Source organism: Berkeleyomyces rouxiae, assembly GCF_048999995.1.
Source record: "Berkeleyomyces rouxiae strain 22BRR77 chromosome Unknown BrBRR77_ptg000004l, whole genome shotgun sequence".
In the NCBI taxonomy this organism is placed as follows: Eukaryota; Fungi; Ascomycota; class Sordariomycetes; order Microascales; family Ceratocystidaceae; genus Berkeleyomyces; species Berkeleyomyces rouxiae.
Window position 1 is genome coordinate 2435827 of NW_027396494.1, and position 23156 is coordinate 2458982.

General features: G+C 50.7%; 8 protein-coding genes across 8 annotated transcripts; 5 read left to right on the top strand and 3 right to left on the bottom strand.

Annotated features, from left to right (window-relative positions):
- Positions 1 to 1691: 1691 nt before the first annotated feature.
- On the bottom strand, positions 1692 to 5010 carry BROUX77_004916 (uncharacterized protein; the record flags this gene model as incomplete). Its single annotated transcript, XM_073749731.1, has 4 exons — positions 1692 to 2300; positions 2353 to 3779; positions 3834 to 4008; positions 4060 to 5010. The coding sequence occupies 4 exons, from the start codon at positions 5008 to 5010 to the stop codon at positions 1692 to 1694; spliced, it is 3162 nt and encodes a 1053-aa protein (XP_073605373.1).
- A 2053-nt stretch (positions 5011 to 7063) lies between these two features.
- Positions 7064 to 8465, top strand: BROUX77_004917 (uncharacterized protein; the record flags this gene model as incomplete). The annotated part of the gene is made up of 5 exons (XM_073749732.1): positions 7064 to 7108; positions 7438 to 7560; positions 7628 to 7658; positions 7743 to 8245; positions 8316 to 8465. The coding sequence occupies 5 exons, from the start codon at positions 7064 to 7066 to the stop codon at positions 8463 to 8465; spliced, it is 852 nt and encodes a 283-aa protein (XP_073605374.1).
- Positions 8466 to 8862: 397 nt separating this feature from the next.
- Positions 8863 to 9708, bottom strand: BROUX77_004918 (uncharacterized protein; the record flags this gene model as incomplete). Its single annotated transcript, XM_073749734.1, has 1 exon — positions 8863 to 9708. The coding sequence occupies one exon, from the start codon at positions 9706 to 9708 to the stop codon at positions 8863 to 8865; it is 846 nt and encodes a 281-aa protein (XP_073605375.1).
- A 467-nt stretch (positions 9709 to 10175) lies between these two features.
- On the bottom strand, positions 10176 to 12020 carry BROUX77_004919 (uncharacterized protein; the record flags this gene model as incomplete). Its single annotated transcript, XM_073749735.1, has 1 exon — positions 10176 to 12020. One exon carries the CDS (start codon positions 12018 to 12020, stop codon positions 10176 to 10178), a length of 1845 nt encoding a protein of 614 aa, XP_073605376.1.
- A 1305-nt stretch (positions 12021 to 13325) lies between these two features.
- On the top strand, positions 13326 to 13745 carry BROUX77_004920 (uncharacterized protein; the record flags this gene model as incomplete). Its single annotated transcript, XM_073749736.1, has 1 exon — positions 13326 to 13745. The coding sequence occupies one exon, from the start codon at positions 13326 to 13328 to the stop codon at positions 13743 to 13745; it is 420 nt and encodes a 139-aa protein (XP_073605377.1).
- A 239-nt stretch (positions 13746 to 13984) lies between these two features.
- BROUX77_004921 (uncharacterized protein) lies at positions 13985 to 14915 on the top strand (the record flags this gene model as incomplete). Its single annotated transcript, XM_073749737.1, has 2 exons — positions 13985 to 14830; positions 14904 to 14915. 2 exons carry the CDS (start codon positions 13985 to 13987, stop codon positions 14913 to 14915), a joined length of 858 nt encoding a protein of 285 aa, XP_073605378.1.
- A 458-nt stretch (positions 14916 to 15373) lies between these two features.
- On the top strand, positions 15374 to 17157 carry BROUX77_004922 (uncharacterized protein; the record flags this gene model as incomplete). Its single annotated transcript, XM_073749738.1, has 2 exons — positions 15374 to 15403; positions 15454 to 17157. 2 exons carry the CDS (start codon positions 15374 to 15376, stop codon positions 17155 to 17157), a joined length of 1734 nt encoding a protein of 577 aa, XP_073605379.1.
- A 3578-nt stretch (positions 17158 to 20735) lies between these two features.
- On the top strand, positions 20736 to 22996 carry BROUX77_004923 (uncharacterized protein; the record flags this gene model as incomplete). Its single annotated transcript, XM_073749739.1, has 2 exons — positions 20736 to 20765; positions 20816 to 22996. 2 exons carry the CDS (start codon positions 20736 to 20738, stop codon positions 22994 to 22996), a joined length of 2211 nt encoding a protein of 736 aa, XP_073605380.1.
- Between the last annotated feature and the right edge of the window lie 160 nt (positions 22997 to 23156).

The window sequence follows — 23156 nt, forward strand, 5'->3', positions numbered from 1 at the left end:
CCAGTAAGGCTTTTGCATCTGTCATTCCGTGACTTTCTGGTCAATCCTGAGAACCGAAGAAAACACTGCTTTTGGGTAGATGAGAAAGAAGCTCACCAAACCCTAGCTATTAATTGCTTGAGTGTGATGAACAAATACCTTAGGATGGGTATTTGCCAGCTTGTGCTACCTGGAACTAGTCGATCTTCTATTAAAGATGAGACCATAAAACGTCATCTTCCACCGCAATTACAATATGCTTGTCTGCACTGGGCGACACACATGCACCAAGGGGAAGTTCTTCGTGAGCTGCGTAGCGATTTTCACGAGTTCTTGAAAAAACACCTTTTCCACTGGGTAGAAGCATTGAGTCTCATTGGAAGGGCTTTGGAAAGTATTGGCGTGCTTAAATCTTTGCAAATGGCTTTCAATGTGAGTTTTCATGACCAAATACGTATGGATTAAACATTGCGCTAACATCGTACAGCCAAAGGAATACAAGGACCTGTGTGCCTTCTTGGAAGACGCTTGGCTGTTGATTCGAACCAACTTGCCAATAATTGAAGTCACTCCTCTTCAGATCTACGCTTCTGTGCTTGTTTTTGCGCCTCAAGAGAGTCTATGTAGACAATTCTTTGGAAACGATATTCCAAAGTGGATACCCGGACTACCGGACCTGGATGATTTATTGAACCAAAGTCTGCAAGTCTTGAAGGGACACACAAACATTTTAACTTGGGTTGTGTTTTCTCCCGATGGCACACTTCTAGCCTCAGCCTCTTGGGACAATACAGTTCGACTATGGCGCAGTCATGATGGGTCTTGCATGCAGGTGATTTCATCTATCAAAACCTCACATCTTGTATGTAACGCCTCGAAACAAACTTTACAAACTGACCAAGGGCCCATCGCTATTCGCGAGCCTGCTTTATTTGGTCCAATTGATCATCAACACTTTGATCACTCTTACACTCCCATCAAGGTTAGTAAGGATAAGTGCTGGATCATGTGGTATGACATTCCACTACTTTGACTACCCTCTTTACTTCGCGTCGAGTCTTCATTAGCTTCTAGAACCAGTATTGTTCTTCGTCTAGAATCTAGAGCACTAGTGGTTATGAAATTCCATCGCCCTGAATTCTTGGAGAAATCTGTTGCATAATCGACTAGAAGAATTTAACACACATTGTCATGAATACTCTGGTTCTTTTCATCTTTCCTTTCGTCATTACGACCCGGGAGTCCCACATTTCAGCCGAGTTGGTCGTCACAGCGAGCAGAAATTCCCAATAAATGAACATCTTATAAATAGCTTTTTTTTAGTTGCATTGAACAAATTTTTGACACTTCACTCTCTATATGTAATGGTTGATGAAGGCCCGTTCACTGTTAGCTAGCTACCTGCGGACAAAACAATTTAGTCGAATAGCCGTCTTCCTCAAAAGAACAGCCGATAAGACTTCCCACATCACATTATTACTTTCCTCGCTGGTTTGGGAATGCTATTCAAATGATCTAGGTGCTTTTGGTGCAATAGTTCAAAGTTGAATTTGGTACTATCTCCTATGTTGTTCGGTTCTTGTGTTTGAAGTGTCGTCTTGAACTTGGGTTTGTGTCATGTCGCACAGGTTTTCCCCAATTCATCAAGTTATCTGCTCCCTTCTAGGGTCTAGACCCTTGGGTCTCGAACACAACGAACTACCCACTATCCCTTATACAGCGCCTTGGTTACGCTCTTCCCCCTTCATAAGTCTCTCAAACGCCATCTTCTCCAAGTCTTGATCTGTTAGGTCAATATCCGTGGCCAGCATGGGATCGCGTCTCCTCAAATAGACACGCTTAGCCCATTTCCACGCCTCGGCACCAACAAAGAAGAAAATGGTAGCGCCAAACACAACACCCCATTCCTTGTCGATGCCCTCATGAAGAAAGACGGTACGATCAAGACCCGGAATATACAGTGTCGGAAGGACAAGGACAGAGCCACCGACGACAGACCAGAAAAGGACCTGGTTGCGCCACAGTCTGAGGGCCCATGCCTTAGTGTCTGGAACAAACCCATCGAGGAACGACCGCCGCGCATCAACCAGCTGCCAAGAGTAAAAGAGAAACATCCACATCATGACAGTGTAAGATGTCGAGCGTGCGCGAAAAACCCCGTCACAAGATGTCGAATACCGACGGTTACAGTCTACGCCAAAGTTCCCGTCGTACATGCCGAAGATCACGGCCACGAAAGATGAGAGTATGCAAATGGCCATCAAAATCCCGTAGGCTGCGAGGTCGGCAAGGAACTCGGGGGTGAACACACCGTATTTCAGCTATTTTGTGGTCAGCAAGTTGAACCTTTTTGATACAGGGCCAAACACTTACACTCTGAGGAGGTCTCTTCAGGATATCTGGCGATGCTGCCTCGAAGCCCAAGCCAGTCTCGCTGAATGCTCCAGCAATTAGCAACATGAAAAGAATTTCCACAGGCGTGATCTGGAACACGGAGGTTCCTGTGTTATCCTTGTACGCCAAGCCAATCAACAGCGTTGAAACAAAGGCAACATTGGCAGCAAGAACGTGCAGCATGAACTTTTGCACATTATCAAAGATCCGACGTCCCTCTTCCACAGCATTGAGAATGCTAGCGAAGTTATCATCACTGAGAACAATATCCGATGCGGACTTGGCAACATCACTACCGCCTTGGCCCATGGCAATACCGACATCCGCACGTTTCAGGCTAGGGGAATCATTGACGCCGTCGCCCGTCATTGCCACATAGCGACCACGCCGGCGGAGTGCATCGATCATTCGGACCTTAGTAGAGGGCGCGCATCGGGCAACTACAAGCGGGAGTTCGGGGAGGGCATCGATCTCCGTGTCTGACAGACGGTCAAAGTCGTGAGCGGTCATGACAATGTTGCGTGCGATATCAGCGCGTAGAAGCTCCATGCGCGACGGTAGAATTCCTACGTCGATTGCAATTGTGCGGGCTGTTTCTGGATGGTCGCCGGTCAGCATGTGGACACCAATCCCTGCCTGGTGGCACTTGAAAACGCTCGGCCGAGACTCTGGACGTGGAGGGTCGTAGATCCCGATAAGTCCGTGGAAAGTCAGAGACTTCTCAAATACATCGCGCTGGAGACGGCCTTGGCGCGCGTCCTCGGCGGATACAAACTGGGCACAAGTGCCACCCGCAAGGGCAAGAATACGCAGGCCTCGTCGTGCCAAGGCTTCCATGTTACTAAGAATGTCATCCTTGAGGGCTGCAGTCAGAGGCACAATGCCGTTGACAGAGGAGACAGTTGAACATATGTCAATGACACGCTCGACGGCGCCCTTGGTAAAGATGTGAGTCGCTTGAGTGGGCTGGTGGTGGCATACGACGGACATTCTCTTGATAGACGAGTCGAAGGGGAACTCAGCCAGTTGGATCCAATCATCGGCGAGGCCCATCTTGCCGAAGCGTGCAGCAAAGACGCGAAGGGCAATTTCAGTTGGATCTCCAGTTGCTTTCCATGCGCCATCGTCCAGTGACTTTTGGAGCGTTGCCAGATTTGCAAAAGCAGCAACCTTGAGATACTGATCTAAAGCAGGATGGATCTCGCTTTCGATTTTAATGGCGATGCCGTTTTTCTCGTTCTGCATCATGTCACTTGGTTGCTGCTCTGTAAAAGTAAGCTGGCCAACCTCAGGGTTAAAGGGATCCTGGGACGTGTCCACAGTGTAAGTCCCGCGATATGGGATCCAAGCCATTCTAGCGACCATCTTGCCCTGCGTTAAGGTTCCCGTTTTGTCGGAGCAGATATCTGTTCTAGTCAGTCACTACTCGTCTATAAACATCAAATGCCAAATGAGCTTACTGGTAACACCTCCGAGTGCCTCCAGCGATCGCATATTCCGCACAACTACGTTTCTCTGAACCATGGCCTTTGTGCCAGCAGCCATAGTTATCGTCAAGACCAAGATCAGCGTAACGGGGAGCGTGCCAATAGCCACTGCTACGGCATAAATGATGACGTCATTACGAGCCCGGAACTGTAATTGTCAGCTCATGAACCCAGGAGGCAGTTAAAAAGGGAAACTCACGCTATTCGCACCAAGAACGGTGATTCCGCATAGGAGCGCAAAGGCAAAGATACACAAAAATAGTCTGGCCAGCTTGCGTTGTAGGGGGGTACCAACAGTGACACCTAGAAAAGTGCCAAGCCAGTCCCAGGTTCTTCCGAACAGGAACTCGACATAAGCACCAATCAATGCCTCGCCATCGCCATTGCGTTTGAGCTGTCTCTTGTCGCCGCCCTGATCTCTAAGAGCAGCCGCAATCGCACCGATCTCGGTGCACATGCCAGTGGCGAAGACCACAGCCTGTCCGCGGCCCTTGGTGATGATGCTTGATGAGTAGACGACGTTTCGTCGATCGCCAGGACCTGTGTCTTCGTCAAACACCTCTAGAGGGTCCTTGCGCACTGGGACACTTTCTCCTGTCAGAAGGGCTTCATCTGCTTCAAGGTTAATGGCGGTTACCAGTCTGGCATCAGCGGGAACCGAATCACCGGTCTTGAGCTCGATGATGTCCCCTGGCACTAGAGTTGTTGCCTTCACCACAATGGAAACCCCATCTCGGATAGCTCTTGCAGTAGGGCTATTTAGCGACTTGAGCGATGCAATAGTCCGCGCAGCTTGGAGGTCCTGCATAAAGCCGACAACGACGTTGACAAGGATTAAGACAGCGAGAACGCTGCCCTCAATCCAGGCCTGGATTGCGAACGAAACGCCGAGGGCGAGAAGGAGCACCATAGTCATGGCATTGGCAACCTGGGCAATGAGGACTTCGAGGGGCTGGACTCCCTTTTCCTCTTCGAGATCATTGGCACCATGGCGAGCCTGCCGAATACCTAATTCCTCCGCCGAGAGACCAGCAGAAGCATCGGTCGAGAGCTCTGCTATGACCTCGGAGAAGGGAAGGGCATGCGGGGGGAGTGAAAGAGGATCGTTTGCCTGGCCAGAAACGCGGCCTGGGGCCTTTGCTTCGGACATGGTGATGGTGGTTCTTTGTGTAACGTAAGGAACAAGATATTTGACAACTGTGTATAATCTTCAGAATGTGAACAGTAACTAACTATGCGGTAATCAGAACTAGAAAACTACTTGGCTTACGGTCCAAGAACACGCAAATTTATATTTGTTCTGCACGACAACGAACCGGACTAACACCCATGCGCCATGGGAGGATTGGCCTGCTGGTATTGACTGGCGCCTCCGATTCATTGTCGTTAATGTGCTCTGAGAAACCCCGGAGTTTCCATATACGGGCCCTGCCAAGACATTCATGGATGTCAAGCTGCCGCCTTTTCCCAATGTGGAAGATTCAAGGTGTTCAGGATAGCGACAAAAACAACAGCATACATTCCATTGAAAGGGCGCAATTCTATGTATCTAGGTCAAGGTTTGCTTGATCATGACAAAGCTCAGTATCCAGAATAAACAGATGACGCCCGGACTTATTCACAGGTACTGCAAGGTTGGACACCGATAGGGTTACACTCCTGCTAATCCCAGGGTATCTGATTGCGCATAGGACCGACACGTGAAATCACACGTGACCACGTCTATTACCTAATCAGTGATGAGTGGTCGCTTAGTGTCATGTGGTAATATGCGCATAGTATATATTAGGGGTTAAGTTCGACATAGCGTTGCTCTGATCTCCAATTTCCCTATCCCATGTGGAGCCTTGCGCCACATGCGAGTATAGTTGTTCCGGCAGCGCCCCACATAGTGGGGCGGCTACCCTTTCGGGCAGAATATACTATGACACTTAGCACAACTGCACAGTCTCCACGTGTCGAAGCGTGCAAACTACCACTGCGCCAAAAAGACGAACGCTCATTTGGACTTGCTTACTTGGTAGGGCTTCTTTCTGTTGAGTTGAGATAAGGGTACAAGGGTAGCACGTGACATCTGATCACGTGCCGTAAAGACCCACAACATCTCACGACATGGGAATAAAAGGCAAGGCTTCGGGCATAGAAGAGAATAGGAGTAGATAGTGAAAGGGTAACGATTTACTAATTTATTCGCCCTCTCCCCAAAACTATCTTCCATTATGTACGCTGGGCTCTCTTTTGGCCACTGTGCTGTACGCTAACTGGGTAACTTGGCCTCTTTTGTAGTGATCCTAACAGCGATAGTTTGACACCACGTCCCCTAGCAAAAGCCTGGCGCGGTGGGCGACTAGGAAGAACGGGCTTAGCCATGTGGGCAACCAGAGTGGGGGAGGTTGTCTTCAAGCGAACACAGCCAAGAATATCCGCAATCTGCCGAAGACCCAAGTCGCTGCGGCAACTGGCGGTGCAGCGAGGAATGGGACGCGCTAACCCTAAAGACTAAAGATCAAACATCCAGTCGTCCGTGAGCCCCCCCATCAAACAGTCCCAACAAGGGCAAGAGAATCAGAAGATCAGTGCAAAAACAAGCAATTGCACTTATATAGTTACTTGCAGTTTGGGAAATTGCCTTTACTTGTATTCTTCTCGTCTGCATAGACCCATCGCCGAGTAATCTGGGCTGCCAAAAATCGCAACATGGCAGCAGGTTGACGTCTTTTTAGCTGGGTTGGTTTCTCTTGGTTTTAGGAGGGGTAGCACCAGGCCAGGGTCGCCTGGGTGCATCAGCAACCAGAAATCCAGGCCACGGGTTTAGGTTTGGGCGCAGATTCAGGTACCAACCCAGCCCACCAAATTGCGCACGATGGTTGGGCTTGGACTCGAGAAGAGGGGGAAGCTACAATGGTGCTATGAAGGAAACTACACGCTCTTTATTGGAGGGGGGCTCCAGTTGACGAAGTAACAGCCAAATCCAGGGCCATGTGGTTGCTTGTTGCTGCAGGAAGGGAAGGTGGCTCACAACTCAATTTTTTCCCCGATCGAGAAGGCGCCCCTCTCCAGCCAAGGCTCCCACCCTCTCTTAATTTTCGCGTCCTTTATACATAATCTTTTTACTTCTCTCCTTGACTTTCTTTTCCTCTTTGCCCACCACACATTCTCTCTTCTTTGTTTCTCACCCACCACAATCCCGCCTATTATTCACAATGGCTGTTCCCGCCTTCACCGATATCGCCAAGCCGGCCAACGATGTGCGTTGTTTCCTTTTGGGCTGCATAGCCTCGGCTTATTGGCCAGCGTCGCTGCTGATGCTCCCGATGGCCTGTCCGTGATGATTGTTCTTTGCTCTGCTTAGGGTCGTTTCTCGGTTCAATCTGGTTTCTGGTCGTTCGCCGCGCCAATTGGCCCGCCTTCGGCCCTCAGAGACCGGCCGCCAAGGCAGGCGGTGGAACTTGCAACTCCGGCAGAGTTTTGAGAGCATCCAGTGACATCACGAGACGCTGGCCCAGCAAGCCCGCCCTATCAATGCCCCGTGGCTCTGAAACGCTTTGTCTGACCGAATGCTGACAATCAAAAACAGCTCCTCAACCGGGATTTCTACCACGCCGCCGCCTCGACCTTTGAGTTCAAGAGCAACACCCCCAACAACGTTGCCTTCAAGGTCACCGGCAAATCTTCTCACGAGAAGGTCACCAACGGTGCTGTAAGTAGCCTCCTCGATTCGACATGTTTCAACACTGCCAGATTACTGACTGGACCTTGTTGTATAGCTCGAGGGAAAATACACCGACAAGCCCTCCGGTACGAAATATCAGCTGCAATTGGTTTCCTAAGGACCAACCCTTCAACTGCTCCAGAGCCACCAACTAACACCCCTTCCCCCAGGCCTGACCCTGACCCAGACCTGGAACACCGCCAACGCTCTCGACACCAAGCTTGAGCTGTCCGACACTCTGGCCAAGGGCCTCAAGGCCGAGGGTCTTTTCACCTTCCTGCCCGCCTCGCAGAAGAAGGGTGCCAAGCTCAACCTGTACTTCAAGCAGTCCAACTTCCACGGCCGTGCCTTCTTCAACCTGCTGAGCGGCCCTACTGCCGCCATTGACGCTGTTGTTGGCCACGAGGGCTTCCTGGCTGGTGCCTCGGCTGGCTACGACGTTGGCAAGGCCGCCATCACCTCGTACAACGCCGCCGTTGGCTACAGCGCCCCCGCCTACAGCGCTGCCATCACCGCCACCGACAATCTGTCCGTCTTCTCGGCCTCTTTCTACCAGAAGGTCAACTCTCAGGTTGAGGCTGGCTGCAAGGCCTCGTGGAACTCCAAGACCGGCTCTGCTGTTGGTCTGGAGATTGCCTCCAAGTACCGCATTGACCCCGTCTCGTTCGCCAAGGTGAGTTGCCTATCGAGTCTCGAACCTCTGTCTACTTGTCTGCTAACCCCTCTCCGTTCTCCAATTGCAGGCCAAGATCAACGACCGCGGTATTGCTGCCCTGTCCTACAACGTCCTGCTCCGCGACGGCGTGACCCTGGGTCTGGGTGCCTCCATTGACACCCAGAAGCTGGACCAGGCTACCCACAAGATTGGCACCTCGTTCACCTTCTCCTCGTAGATTTCCCCGCCCGCTTGAATTTGCCGATACAACGTCTCTGAATACTCTTCCGATCGGCCTTGGCTATGACGGTCGGGACTGACTCTTCTTGAGGTTCCATCAGCTGGAGCTGAGACAAAACAAATATACCACTGCCAAACAAAGCCTTGATAGCTTCACTACTCAACTGATGATATCTGCATGTAATGTGTAGCTGTATATGTAATAATAGATGCTGAAATATGAAAAATGCCGCTGTGGCTAAGGCCTGGTGTACTTGTATACTATTCACTTATAGGCTGATATCTGTCAACCGTCGGGTCTGTGTCCCTTTTTGTTTGTGCCCAGGCACATATCCCATACAAGATCTTCTGCTTTACTACGCCCGTCTATCGTTTTAGTCTGTTTCCCCTTCTCTCTACTTGCCTGTGCTGGGAATCAGCACCGGCACCACGGCGACTCCGCCAACAACCATGGCCAAGATGAGAAAAAACCGGGAGCCAGACGATGCCTGGTCCACGTCCTTTTGGCGCGCCTCATTGACCGCCCGTCGGTGATTGCGCAGCACTTCCTGCCGCATGTGCGTCTGGAAATGTGCCACAGCATCAAAATGCGCCATTCGTCCGACCGAGTGCAGCGGATCAGGTCCCGGCCCGGTGCCCGGCCAGCGATAGTGCGCCGAGGGGCTGTCGGCATGGCCCGCAGCGCTCTGTGCGTGCTCGCGTGTGTCTGTCTGCGAGTACGCGTGAGACGCGCCCGGCCCGCCGTGTGCAGCCTGCCGCTTGGCGTACTGCGCGCCGGCGTGGAAAAAAGGCGTGCGGCGGCTGGACAGGCCAGACGCAGGGCGGCCGCCAGCCGGGCTGGACGAGGCGTACGAGCCGCTGCGGCGCGGCGCGGTGTGGCTGGGGCTGGCGTGGCGGCGCTGGTGCACAGCAGGCGTGCTGCGGTCGTAGGCGCTGCGTTTGGCCGGCACCGATAGCACGGCATAGGCCTCGGAGATGCGTTGGAAGTGGGCTTTGGCGCTGGGGTTGTCGGGGTTGAGGTCCGGGTGGTACGTCTTGGATAGCGCGTAAAAGGCCTTTTTGATGGCGACTGGCGACGCAGTCGTTGGCACGGCGAGCACGTCGTAGTGCGTCTGGGCCATGGGGGGGTGGTGGTTGGAGGAGAAGAGGCGGCGGGTATGGAGAAGGGGTGGGACGGAGAGGAGTAGGGAGTAGAAGCGCGAGAGGCGCAGGGCACGCGGCGCGAAGGTGTGGAGGGTCATGGAGGGCAGAATAAGGGTTTGGAAGGCCTGGGTTGCGGGCCCGGCGAGAGGAGTTGATTCGCTAAACTCGTGGACGACAGGCGTCGGTGGACTGGGAGAAGAAGCCAAGGCTGTAATCCAAGCGGTCAATTGGGCGGATGGAAGAGGCTATAGCCTGTGAAATGGAGATGTTGATTTAACTTGGTTGACTTTAGGCTAAATAGTAAGACGCCTGGGTGACGTTTGAAGAGCCAGAGGCGGCTTATATAATATGGCCCGCCGGTTGTGTGAGAGCCGATTGAGCCCCGATCTTCTAGGATATAGAAGGTAGGCTATCGATTGATAAGGGTCTAGACCCAATTTTACGACTTAGGGTTGCTAATCAGATCTTCGCTATGATGTTCGTCGGCGCAATATGCGGGACGAAGGAGGAAAGACGAAGCAATAGTTTCAAAATAAACAGGGTTGGATACAATAAACTACATAGCCTACGAGGCCGGAGCCGGAGCGAGACTTGGACTGGGACGAGGGAACGCATGGGCCTCAGTGTTGAACACGTAGTCATCGAGGCTCATGGTGTCCGGCTCGGCAAAGATCAGATAAAAGTACTTTAGCGTCTCGGCAAACCAAAAGGACTCCATCGAGTCCAGATAGGCAGTTTTGTCCCCCTTTTGCATGTGGACGTTGGCGATGCCCGAGTGGCCATAGTGCACGCGCGTGGCCTTCTCAATTGCGGTCCACATGGCCCAGGCCTGGTCGCGGTACTGCTCCTTGCCGGTGATGCGATACGCGTAGAAGAGGCTCTCAATAGCTTCTGGCCGCATGATGTACCGTGCATCGTTCACGTCAGTGAAGCTATCGGGCAGATCTACCATGACCTTGGTGGAGTGGTCGTCGTTGTTGTCGTCCTCGGTGTGTAGCCGCGCTGCAGGGTTGAATTCACATGCGGCAAAGTCGGGCGCATACGACTCGCTTGCGGGACATGGGAGAAGCTCAAAGATCTCAGGCATAATGCCAGTGGAGAACTGCGTGTAAGCCCAGGCACAGCCCTGGGCCAGGCGCTCGCCAGCCCCCAGATAGTCGGTGCGATTATAGATTTTGCCTGATAGGAGGAACATGCCGCCAACAAAGCATGACAAGTGTTCACTTTGGTGCTGCATTTGAGACACACCGTCCTTGTCAATGGTGATGCGGCCGGTGAAGAGCACGTCAGCCTGGTCTGTGGTCATGGGCCGGAAGATGAGGTTGGCCATCGCCGTGTCAAGCGAATACAGAGCCATTTCACGCCATGTGGGCTCGCGTCCTGCGAGGAGTAGGTCCATTTTGGGGAGATACTCATACAGGGAGTCAGCGCCGCCGCTCAGAGTGAAGATGCCGTTGCCGACTTTCTCATTCTGAAAGTCAATCAGTAGCGGCCACATACCGGGCAACAGGCTCTGGCTCTGGGTGCGTTTGAAGAAGAGCCGGATGCGATCGATGGCATCATAGTACTTGTTGTCGCCAGTGAGTCGCGACAGCTCCGAAAACTCCATGCTTAGAGTGCCGATGGCGGCCGCTGGCTCCCGGCCTCCGGCGACTTGACGGCCCTGCCGCGCCATGGCAAACGTCAGCCAGAATGACGGGATGTGGTTGGGTGTGTCGAACGCAATGTATAGCATGTCGCCCAACTCCACGGCCTTGGCCAGCAATACGGGGTCTTCGCTGAGAATGTGGGCCGAGAGCAGGCCACCCAGGTGGCGAATGGTCGTCTCAAATAGATTAAGGCTGATTGCCCTTGTGCGTGCCCAGTCGATCTGGGCAACATCTCGAACAGCCTCGCTGAACTCTGTCTTGAGCCCCATAATCCACAGCGAGTCTAGCGAGTCGATTGCCGTCGCGGCCCAGCCGCCAAACGGGTTCTTTGGCTTGCCGGCCACGGGCTTAAGCTCGTCCTGCATCCAGGCGTAGCGACGGTACAGAGCCCAGTCGCGCTTGAACACGGAGCGCACGCTATCGCGGCGCTTGGCGTTCGTTTTGCGCGCCTTGGCAGCAGGCTTGTCGTCCGGAAACTCAAACTGCACGCGGGGGAAGGCCTTGGCAGGCCCGGGCGGCGGCGCAGCGTACGAATCGACGGGGAAGTAGCGCAGGGCCGTCGACCAGTCGTAACTGATGCGCCGGACGGGAATGCCGTTGATAGAAAAATCCGGCGGGGCTTCGGGCTCGTCGCGGCCGCGGTCTTGGCTGTAGCGAAAGTCTTGAGCCGGGCTGTTGGTGAAGAAGAAGGGCAGCATGAGATAGGCAAACATGCACATCAGCACAACCGGCAGCATGGGCAGATTCTGCGTCAGCCCCATTGTTGGAGATCGCCAAGTGGCAGGGCTTATTATGAGGATGGGGATCTGGATATTCTTGCCCAAGGCTGGCTTCTTTAAGCAAGCTACAGGGGAACTTGTCAACGTTCACGTTCCGGACATATAGGGCTGAGGATCGGCAAATTCTTGGCCTTAGCAGGGGAAAAGAAGGACGTGGAAGAAGAGCAGCAAAATGTATGTGTTGAAAAAGAACACAGGCCAAGACCGGAATAATAACCAGAGCGAGCGGAATCTGGCGCAAGACCGAGGTTTCCTAAGCCCGCGACACGGAGGAACTCTGAGGCAAGACATCTATCCAGGGGGATGCCTGTACAGTGTGGATCCGGTATGCACTGTGTTGCACTGCTACTCAACAACTAGATAACTCCAGGCTACGCGGGTTTCTTGAATTGCAGATAAGGTTTGGCTAGCGGCAAGTTAAAGTTTATAACGAAAAAAAGGATAGATTGGATGGACTGGCGCAAAGGTAACGTCTCTTGAAGAGATAGGTTGCCAAAGATTATCATCGTCGTCTCCCCAACCCCTTTGCTGGAGGCTTCAAAAGATCAATGTGCCCCTGCTACCACGGTTTCCTTTATTTCAACATAACGGACAGTTATAAAATCACATCTCGCTCCTGCCCTTTTTAGGGACTTCTCACTTTTTTTCACATCAACTTGCGTGGCAGTGAGAATCATTGAACGCTGCCTTCTGTAGCAACATCGTGATAAATGCTTCTTGTGAAATGCTAGTAGGTAGATGTTGAGGAACAAACAGTCGCAAGATTCTCTTCATAACTAGCTCTAATATCATTTCCCGTGAATTGACTTGAGTGGTAACTGCTAAATGGAGCAGTTGTCTTCTTGTCATGCGGTATAAATACTTGTGTAACTTCTGTTTGAAGCTGATTAGGGCGGCAAGAAGAAAAGTCTTCAACGAGTACTGGAGATCTTGGAAATTCCATCATCAGTCTCCCACTCATTCCAACTATTGCTTTGGCTAATATTTTCGTCAACAAAATGAAGCCCCTCGCTTTCTGTCAAGGTTGCATACAAGGCCAATCCAATTGCGTGGCTGTTAGGCAGCATGCATTTCGCCCGCATACAGTGGGATGAGCCTGATTCTCCAAAACTCTCTCTAATCCCCCCTCAGTTCAACTTTTATTTTCTCCCCAAAGAGAATCGAAGAAGAGTTGACTTTCGACAACAGCTCACCTCCATCATTTCATGCCCACGAAACGCATCCTCAACCTGATATCGCCGCCGTCAACCGGAGACTGATACCTCACACACCCCTGCCGTTTCTAGAATGGAGGTGCTAGGCGCTGCTACCACTGTCATCACAATTATTGAGTTGACTGCCAAACTTGGCTCGCTTTGCCTAGATTACGGTAGAGCTGTCAAGAATTCCGCTGCTGAAATCGGCCAGCTACAGGAAGAAATTGAATTTTTAAAAGATATTGCCGAACGAGTTCATGACTTGTTTAAAAAGCCAGAAGGACAAGAACTTGCAAAGTCCAAGAGTCTAGATCAAGTTCTGAAACAAAGCGATACCAAACTCCAGGCACTTGTCCTGAAGCTTCAGCCTAAGTCTACCAAAAAATGGAGAATACCATTTACTCGGGAATTGCAATGGCCTTTTCAGCGCGAGGAAGTGAAGGGATTTATTCGAGACATTCAGAGATACAATGAAACCATCTCTCAAATTCTCCAAGTCTACCAAACGTGAGGCGCTCCTCTCACTCTTTTTAATCAAATCTAACAACCCAGTGGTTCAGTGATTTTCTTCAGGAACTATGCCTCAAAACGGTTCTGCATACTCTTCCTCATGCAGTCGGGGTTTCATTCGACTCTTACGAAGAATCACGTAATGCTGTCTGCCTGCCAGGAACCCGAGTTGAGCTCCTGGACGACATCAAAACATGGGCCAGCGATTCTTCTTCCAAGTCTCTCTTTTGGCTGAATGGCATGGCTGGCACAGGAAAGTCTACCATTTCTCGGACCATTTGCCATGACTTTACGAAGTGTGGCCAGCTTGGTGCAAGCTTCTTTTTCAAAAGAGGCGAGGGTGATCGCGGAAACTTGACAAGATTCGTCACGACACTCGCCACTCAGCTTGCTCAAAAGTACCCCAACTTCGCGCAGAGCATCCGCGCGGTGGTCGCTGGCGATGAAAGTATTGTGGGAAAGGGCCCAAGAGATCAGTTTGAGGAACTGATCAAGGAACCACTGACCAACACTTCTCTTGATTCTCATAAGGGGCCCTTTCTCGTGTTTGTCATTGACGCCCTTGACGAGTGCGACAATGATGACGATATAAAGCTGATCATCAATCTTTTCTCTTCGTGCGCAAAGATTACAAACCTAAACATGAAGCTGAAGTGGCTCATCACTAGCCGACCTGACCTACCCATTCGCCTCGGCTTCAGTGCTGTTAAGGGGACATTCCAGGGCTTGGTTCTTCATGAAATTTCACCGAGCTTTGTTGAACGTGATATTTCCACTTTCTTGAAGCATGAGCTTGACAACATCAAGACGGAGTACAATGGTTTTGTGTCCTCCGACAAACAATTGTCCCCTGACTGGCCTAAAGCACAAAGCGTCGAGGCTCTTACCACAAAGGCTATACCACTCTTCATCTTTGCAGCTACTATTTGCCGATTTATCAATGATCGAGGCTTGGGTGATCCGGATGACCTGCTTGAGCAGATTCTCAGTTTTGAAGCAGATGGTCAATCATCACAACTAGACGCGACCTATCTGCCCGTTCTCAACAATTTGATCAAAGGTCGAACGGGCAAAAGCAAGACAGTCGTTATTGAAATGTTTCAAGCGATTGTTGGGCCAATTGTGGTTCTAGCAAGTCCTCTGACAACTGCCGCACTAGGAGACCTTTTAGACCTCCCCAAAAAGAAAGTAGATGGCCAGCTTGAACTGCTACATTCAGTCCTTGATGTACCAACAGCGAATGATTTGCCAGTGAGGCTATTCCATCTGTCTTTCCGTGATTTTCTAGTCGATCCGGAAAAGCAAGGGGAAACCCCCTTTTGGGTGGACGAAAAAGAAACTCACAGGAGCTTGGCTCAGAACTGCCTTCGTGTTATGAAGAAACACTTGCGTGAAGACATTTGCCAGCTCGTGCTTCCAGCAACAAAGTGCGCCGAAATTGAGAATGAAGTTGTACAGGACAAGATTCCCTTGGCGCTCCAATATGCCTGTTTTTACTGGGTGACCCATTTACAAAAGGGGGAAGTTCTCGTCGACGATAGCAGTGATGTTCTTCAGTTCTTGCGGGAGAATTTTCTCCATTGGTTAGAGGTAATGAGCTTAATCGGACGAGCTTCAGTAAGTCTCGAAATGCTGCGGACTCTACAAGCAATTCTCAAGGTAAGTCCCTATCATAGACTAGACTTGATCCATGAGCTAACAGCATATAGCCAGAGGAAAGCCGGGATCTGCAAGCCTTTTTGCAAGACGCGGTACGGATGATACGAACCAACCTGCCAACTATAACTGGTGCACCTCTACAGATTTATTCGTCGGTTCTTGCCTTCAGCCCGAGAAATAGTTTGGTTCGTCGAGTCTTTGAACACAAAATTCCGAAATGGATATCGGTGAAGCCTGGAACAAATGATGAGTGGGACCGATGTGAACAGGTCTTGGAAGGTCACACTAGATTCGTGAACTCCGTGGCCTTTTCACCTGACGGGAGGCTCGTCGCTTCAGCCTCAGATGATAAAACAGTCAGGCTCTGGCGAAGCGATGACGGCACCTGTATCCAAGAGCTCAAGGGCCACACTGATCGTGTGAGTTCTGTGGCCCTTTCACCAGACGGCCAGCTTGTGGCCTCAGCTTCGCATGATGGAACGGTTCGGCTTTGGCAAGGCAACGATGGCACCTGTGTTCAAGAGCTGAACGGCCACACAAATTGGGTGAATGCTGTAGCCTTTTCACCTGACAGCCGGCTCGTGGCTTCGGCCTCAAATGATAAAACAGTCAGGCTCTGGCGAATCGATGATGGCACCTGTATCCAAGAGCTGAACGGCCACACAAGTTGGGTCAAGTCTGTGTCCTTTTCACCTGACGGCCAACTCGTGGCCTCGGCCTCATGGGATGGAACGGTCCGGCTCTGGCGAAGCGATGATGGTACTTGCGTTCAAGAGCTTCGGGGCCACGCAGGTTATGTGAATTCTGTGGCATTCTCACCCAACGGCCAGCTCGTGGCCTCGGCCTCAGAGGATCAAACAGTCCTGCTCTGGCGAAGCGATGATAGCACTTACGTTCAAGAGCTTCGGGGCCACACAAATTTCGTGAGTTCCGTGACATTCTCACCTGACGGCCAACTCGTGGCCTCGGCCTCATGGGATGGAACGGTCCGGCTCTGGCGAAGCGATGATGGCACTTGCGTTCAAGAGCTTCGGGGCCACACAGGTTATGTGAATTCTGTGGCATTCTCACCCAACGGCCAGCTCGTGGCCTCGGCCTCATGGGATGGAACGGTCCGGCTCTGGCGAATAGATGACAGCACCTGTGTTCAAGAGCTTCGGGGCCACACAGATGATGTGAGCTCCGTGGCATTCTCACCTGACGGCCAACTCGTGGCCTCGGCCTCAGAGGATCAAACGGTCCGGCTTTGGCGGAGCGATGATGGTACTTGTGTTCAAGAGCTTCTGGGCCACACAGATTATGTGAATTCTGTGGCATTCTCACCCGACGGCCAGCTCGTGGCCTCGGCCTCATGGGATGGAACGGTCCGGCTTTGGCGGAGCGATGATGGCACCTATGTTCAAAGACTAGAGGAGGGGGCCCAAACTCTCAAGTTTGACTCTTCGGGGGCCTTTCTCACCACTGATCGCGGTGTTCTGGATGTTTCTAACATATCATCCATCAGCCAGACAGCTTCCCAGTCTCTTATTCAGCGCTTCAGCGACTTCAATATCAGTCCAGACCGGTGCTGGATTTTGTGGGAAAACATTCCAATCTTGTGGATCTCTGCTTCATTCCGTGGCTTTCGTTCATCAGTAGATGGATCTACTGTGGTACTTGGTAGTAAGACTGGTAGGGTCACGATCATGAGATTTGAGAACCTTGAGTTTCTGGCGGGAGCTATGCAGCGTGCACTTTTACCGCAAGGTACGTAGTTAGAGATAGATCATTCCCCGATTTCAAGAGACTTAGATGCATACATTCTGCCGGTCAACGAATGCGTTTTAGTTCTGCACAGGAGCAGCTGGATGACGTCATCTTTCAACAAAACTTCCAGGCCGTCAGTGATTGCAAATGCGCATCGACCTCAGGCATCCCTCTTCTCCAACTTTTCAAGGTCCAGTGTAGAAGCCAGGAGAACTTCGAGCTCAAAAGAAACGTCAGCGCGGTTGGTCAGTCCTCTCTCATCCTCTTCAATCTCTTGAGGAGCTGCTTGCATCCTTTGACTGTAGGGAGGAGCTTTTTAACGAATCTTTCTGTCAGTCCTAGCTTCTCTGGGATCGAGTTACACGTCTACGGATGACATGGAGTCTTCTTCTGTCTACCAACAGGTGTGTGTAACGACTCGACTTGACTTGACCTGACTATATTTCACGTCTACCGGAATCACTAAGATCAAACGACGCCGGATTGCTTGTCAGGCGGGGATTTAGCGTGCTCCGCTTGGCACGCCGCGTAGTTGCTGTGTGTGTGGCGGCGATGAAGGCCCGGCGAATGCGGGGACGGTGTCGTGAAAATGAGGCAAGTCAACGGCGAGGAGATCCCTAAAAGTTGATAAAAAGCGGACTCGGGCTTCGCAGCTCGTTGTCGTGTTGAAAAGACGGGAATGGCAGCAATATTGGGATCTTGTTGCTGTCCTTGTGAGACCCTCAGCAAAGGCTTGAGGGAGAGACTGACCTCAAAGGTAAAAACCCCGTTTTCCGAGGATTTCAAGAGATCAACGATATGCTCCTGCTACTGCTATTTCTCTCATTTCAGCATGGCGGTAAGTTATGAAGTCCTGGTTCACTTTCTTTCGTTTTGAGATATTTCTTCGCTCTTTTTCACATCAACCTGCGTGGCAGCGATAATCATGACCTAGGGCCTTTTGTAGTAACGACGTATTATTTCCTTCTGGTTACATACCAGTGGCTGAATGTTGAAGAACGAATAGTCGCAATAGTTTTTTTCTTGTTGGAATGTCGTGTTCTGTCACTAGACTTGAATGGCAGTTGCCTTTTCTCGCGTGATATAAATATTTCTTGTGTAACTTCTGTTTGAGGCTGATGGGGACGGCAAGAAGAAAAGTCTTCCACGAGTATTGGAGATCTTGAAAATTCCATCATCAGTCTTCCCTTCATTCGAAACCTTGCTTTGGCTAATATTTTCGTCATCAAAATGAAGTCCCTCGCTTTCTGTTAAGGTTGTATGCAAGGTCAATCACGTGGCCGTTGGGCAGCATGCATTTCGCCCGCATACAGTGGGATGAGTTCGATTCTCCAAAGCTCTCTCTAATCTCCCCTCAGCTCACCATGCATTTCCTCCACAAAGAGAATTGAATAAGAGTTAACTCTCGACAGCAGCTCACCTCCATCATTTCATGCCCACGAAACGCATCCTCAACCTGATATCGCCGCCGTCAACCGGAGACTGATACCTCACACACCCCTGCCGTTTCTAGAATGGAGGTGCTAGGCGCTGCTACCACTGTCATCACAATTGTTGAGTTGACTGCCAAACTTGGCTCGCTTTGCCTAGATTACGGTAGAGCTGTCAAAAACTCTGCCACTGAAATCAATGAACTAAAGGAGGCAGTTGAAGCTTTTAAAAATGTCGCCGAAGAAGTTCGACTTTTGTTAGAGAAGCCAGAAGGACAAGAGCTCAAACAGTCCAAGAGTCTGGATGTTGTTCTCAAGCAGAGTCACACAAAGCTCAAGGAGCTAGAGCAAAAGCTTGAGCCCAAAGAACTAGACCAACATCCTGGGCCCAAGCATAAGGCCAAACGGAGAAAACTAAGTCCTCGCGCATTGAAATGGCCATTTCAGCGTGAGGAGGTGAATGGACTTATCGGGGACATTCAGAAATACAATGAAACTATCTCTCATATTTTCCAAGTTCATCAAACGTAAGGTGCTCCTCCCACTTTTCCCAGTCAATTCTAACAAATCATTGGTTTAGTAATCTTCTTCACGAACTCTGTCTCAAAACCGTTCTGGATACCCTCCCTATTGCAAATGAAGCATCATTCGACTCTCACGACGAAAGACATAATGCAGTCTGCTTGCCAGGGACTAGGAAGGAACTTCTGAGCGATATCAAAACATGGGCCAGTAACCCTTTTTCCAAATCTCTCTTTTGGTTAAATGGCGTGGCCGGTACGGGAAAGTCTACTATCTCTCGGACCATTTGCCGCGACTTTGAAAAATGTAGCCAACTTGGTGCAAGCTTCTTTTTCAAAAGAGGCGAGGGTGACCGCGGAAACTTGTTAAGATTCGTCACGACGCTCGCCACTCAGCTCAGTGAAAGGCATCCGGACTTCGCACAAAGCATTCGCACGACGATCGATGCCGATAAAAGCATTGTGAGAAAGGGGCCAAAAGATCAGTTTGAGAAGCTCATTAAGGGACCACTAGCCAAAATTCGTCTTGGATCTCAGAAAAGGCCTTTCTTCGTTTTTGTCATTGATGCTCTTGACGAGTGTGACAATGATGACGATATAAAGCTCATCATTAATCTTTTCTCCTCCTGTGGAAATGTTACGAGCCCAAACATGAAACTGAAGTGGCTCATCACCAGTCGACCTGACCTACCCATCCGCCTTGGCTTCAGCGCTGTGCAGGGGACATTTCAAGACTTTGTCCTTCACGAGATACCACCAAGCTTTGTTGAACGTGATATTTCCGCCTTCCTGAAACACGAGCTTGATAAAATCAAGACGGAGTACAATAGTTCTGTGTTCTCTGACAGACAACTGCCTTCTTACTGGCCCGGAGCACAAAGCTTCAGGGCTCTTGTCGCAAAAGCTATTCCACTTTTCATCTTCGCAGCTACTATTTGCCGATTACTGAATAATCGGAGATTTGGTAGTCCGGAAGACTTGCTTGAACAGATTCTTGATTTTCAATCAGATGAGCAATCATCACTAGAGGCAACATACATGCCTGTGCTCAATAATCTGACTAAAGGTCTGGCGGATAAACCCAAGAGAGGCGTTATCGAAACGTTCCGAGCGATTGTTGGTCCAATTTTGATTCTTGCAAGTCCCCTGACAACTATTGCACTGGCAGATCTTTTGGACATTCCAAAAAGAAAAATAGATGGACAGCTTGACCTACTGCATTCAGTCCTTGATGTACCAGCAACAAATGAATTGCCGGTGAGGTTGTTTCATTTGTCGTTCCGAGACTTTCTCATTGATCCAGAGAAACAAGCAAAGGTCACGTTTTGGGTGGATGAAAAAGAATCCCATAGGAGCTTGGGTCAAAACTGTCTACGTATCATGAACAAGCACTTGCGTCAAGACATTTGCCAACTTATACTGCCAGGAACAAGGTGTGCCGACATTGAGAGCAATTCCATAAAAGCACATCTTCCCTCACAGCTGCAATATGCCTGTCTTTACTGGGTTAGTCATATAGAAAAAGGTGAAATTCTTCTTGATGACAACAGTAACGTTTTAAGATTTTTGCGGGAGCATTTGCTCCATTGGTTAGAAGCAATGAGTCTTATTGGGAGAGCCCCAGAAAGCCTCAAAATGCTGAGGACGCTGCAAACAGTTCTCAAGGTGAGTGCCCATCACGGAAAAGACGCGATCGATAAGCTAACTGTCTATAGCGGGAGGAAAGCCGAGATCTGCAGGCCTTTTTACAAGACGCGTTACGAGTGGTACGAACAAACTTGCCAACAATCACTAGTACGCCTCTTCAGATTTATTCTTCGATCCTTGCCTTCAGCCCGAAAAATAGTCTGGTTCGACAGATGTTTGAACAAAAGATCCCAAAGTGGATATTGCTCAAGCCACAAACAAATGATGGCTGGGACCAATGCGAACAGATCTTAGAAGGTCACAGTGAATTAGTAACTTCAGTGGCCTTTTCCCCTAACGGTCAGCTCGTGGCCTCGGCCTCATATGATAAAACGGTCCAGCTTTGGCGAAGTGATGATGGCACCTGTGTTCAGGAGTTGACGGGCCACACTGACCGTGTGAATTCTGTGGCCCTTTCATCTAACAGCCAGCTCGTCGCCTCAGCCTCATCTGATAAAACAGTGCGGCTTTGGCGGACCGATGATGGCACCTGTGTCCAAGAGCTGAACGGCCACACAAGTTGGGTCAAGTCTGTGTCCTTTTCACCTGACGGCCAGCTCGTGGCTTCAGCCTCAGATGATAAAACAGTCAGGCTCTGGCGAAGCGATGACGGCACCTGTATCCAAGAGCTCAAGGGCCACACTGATCGTGTGAGTTCTGTGGCCCTTTCACCAGACGGCCAGCTTGTGGCCTCAGCTTCGCATGATGGAACGGTTCGGCTTTGGCAAGGCAACGATGGCACCTGTGTTCAAGAGCTTAACGGCCACACAAATTGGGTGAATGCTGTAGCCTTTTCACCTGACAGCCGGCTCGTGGCTTCGGCCTCAAATGATAAAACAGTCAGGCTCTGGCGAATCGATGATGGCACCTGTATCCAAGAGCTCAAGGGCCACACCGATCGTGTGAGTTATGTGACCCTTTCACCAGACGGCCAGCTCGTGGCCTCAGCTTCGCATGATGGAACGGTCCGGCTTTGGCGGGGCAATGATGGCACCTGTGTCCAAGAGCTCAAGGGCCACACAAATTGGGTCAATGCTGTAGCCTTTTCACCTGACGGCCAGCTCGTGGCCTCGGCCTCAACTGATAAAATGATCCGACTCTGGCGAAGCTATGATGGCACCTGTATGAAAGAGCGGAAAGGCCATACAGATTGGGTGAATTTTGTGGCCTTTTCACCTGATGGTAGGTTCGTGGTCTCGGCCTCAAGTGATACATCCGTCCGGCTCTGGCGAACCGATGATGGCAACTGTGTTCAAGAGCTGAAGGGGCACACTAAACAATTGACTTGCGTGGTCTTTTCATCTGACGGTAAACATGTCGCCTCAGCTTCAACTGATAACACAGTTCGTTTCTGGCGAAGCGATGATGGCACCTGCGTTCAAGAACTGCAAGGCCATACAGATTGGGTGAATTTTGTGGCCTTTTCACCTGACGGCAAGCACGTGGCCTCGGTTTCACACGATAAAACGGTGCGTCTCTGGCGAAGCGATGATGGCACCTGCGTTCAAGAACTGCAAGGACATACAGATTGGGTGAATTTTGTGGCCTTTTCACCTGACGGCAAGCACGTGGCCTCGACCTCAACTGACAACACAGTTCGTTTCTGGCGAAGTGATGATGGCACCTGCGTTCAAGAATTGAAGGGTCACACAGATTGGGTGAACTATGTGGCCTTTTCACCTGACGGCAAGCACGTGGCCTCGGCTTCACACGATAAAACGGTGCGTCTCTGGCGAAGCGATGATGGCACCTGCGTTCAAGAACTGCAAGGCCATACAGATTGGGTGAATTTTGTGGCCTTTTCACCTGACGGCAAGCACGTGGCCTCGGCTTCACTCGACAAAACGGTGCGGCTCTGGCGGGGTGATGATGGCAGCTGTGTTCAAAAGCTAGAGATGTACACTCGTACTCTCAAATTCGACCCTCTCGGGGCCTTTCTTATCACTGATCGCGGTGTTTTGGATGTTTCTAACAGGCCATCAATCAACCCAACAACTTCTCCGTCTCTTGCTGAGAACTTGAGTGGCGCCAACATCAGTTCGGACAGGTGCTGGATCTTGTGGGAAAACATTCCAATATTGTGGATCCCTGTTTCATTCCGTGGTTACTCTTCATTGGTCGATGGATCTACTGTGGCGACTGGCACTCGATCTGGACGGGTCATTATCATGAGATTTGGGAACCTTGAGTTCCTGACGGGAGCTATGTAGCGTGATTCTACAGCAGAGTACTCAGTTAGAAATAGATTGTGTTTCATTCTCAACATACTTACATCCATATATCTTACTGGTGAACGAATGCTTGTCACTTCTGGACAGAAGCAGTCACCTTCCGAACAATTCCGGGGCGAACGCAGCCCGACTGCAACTT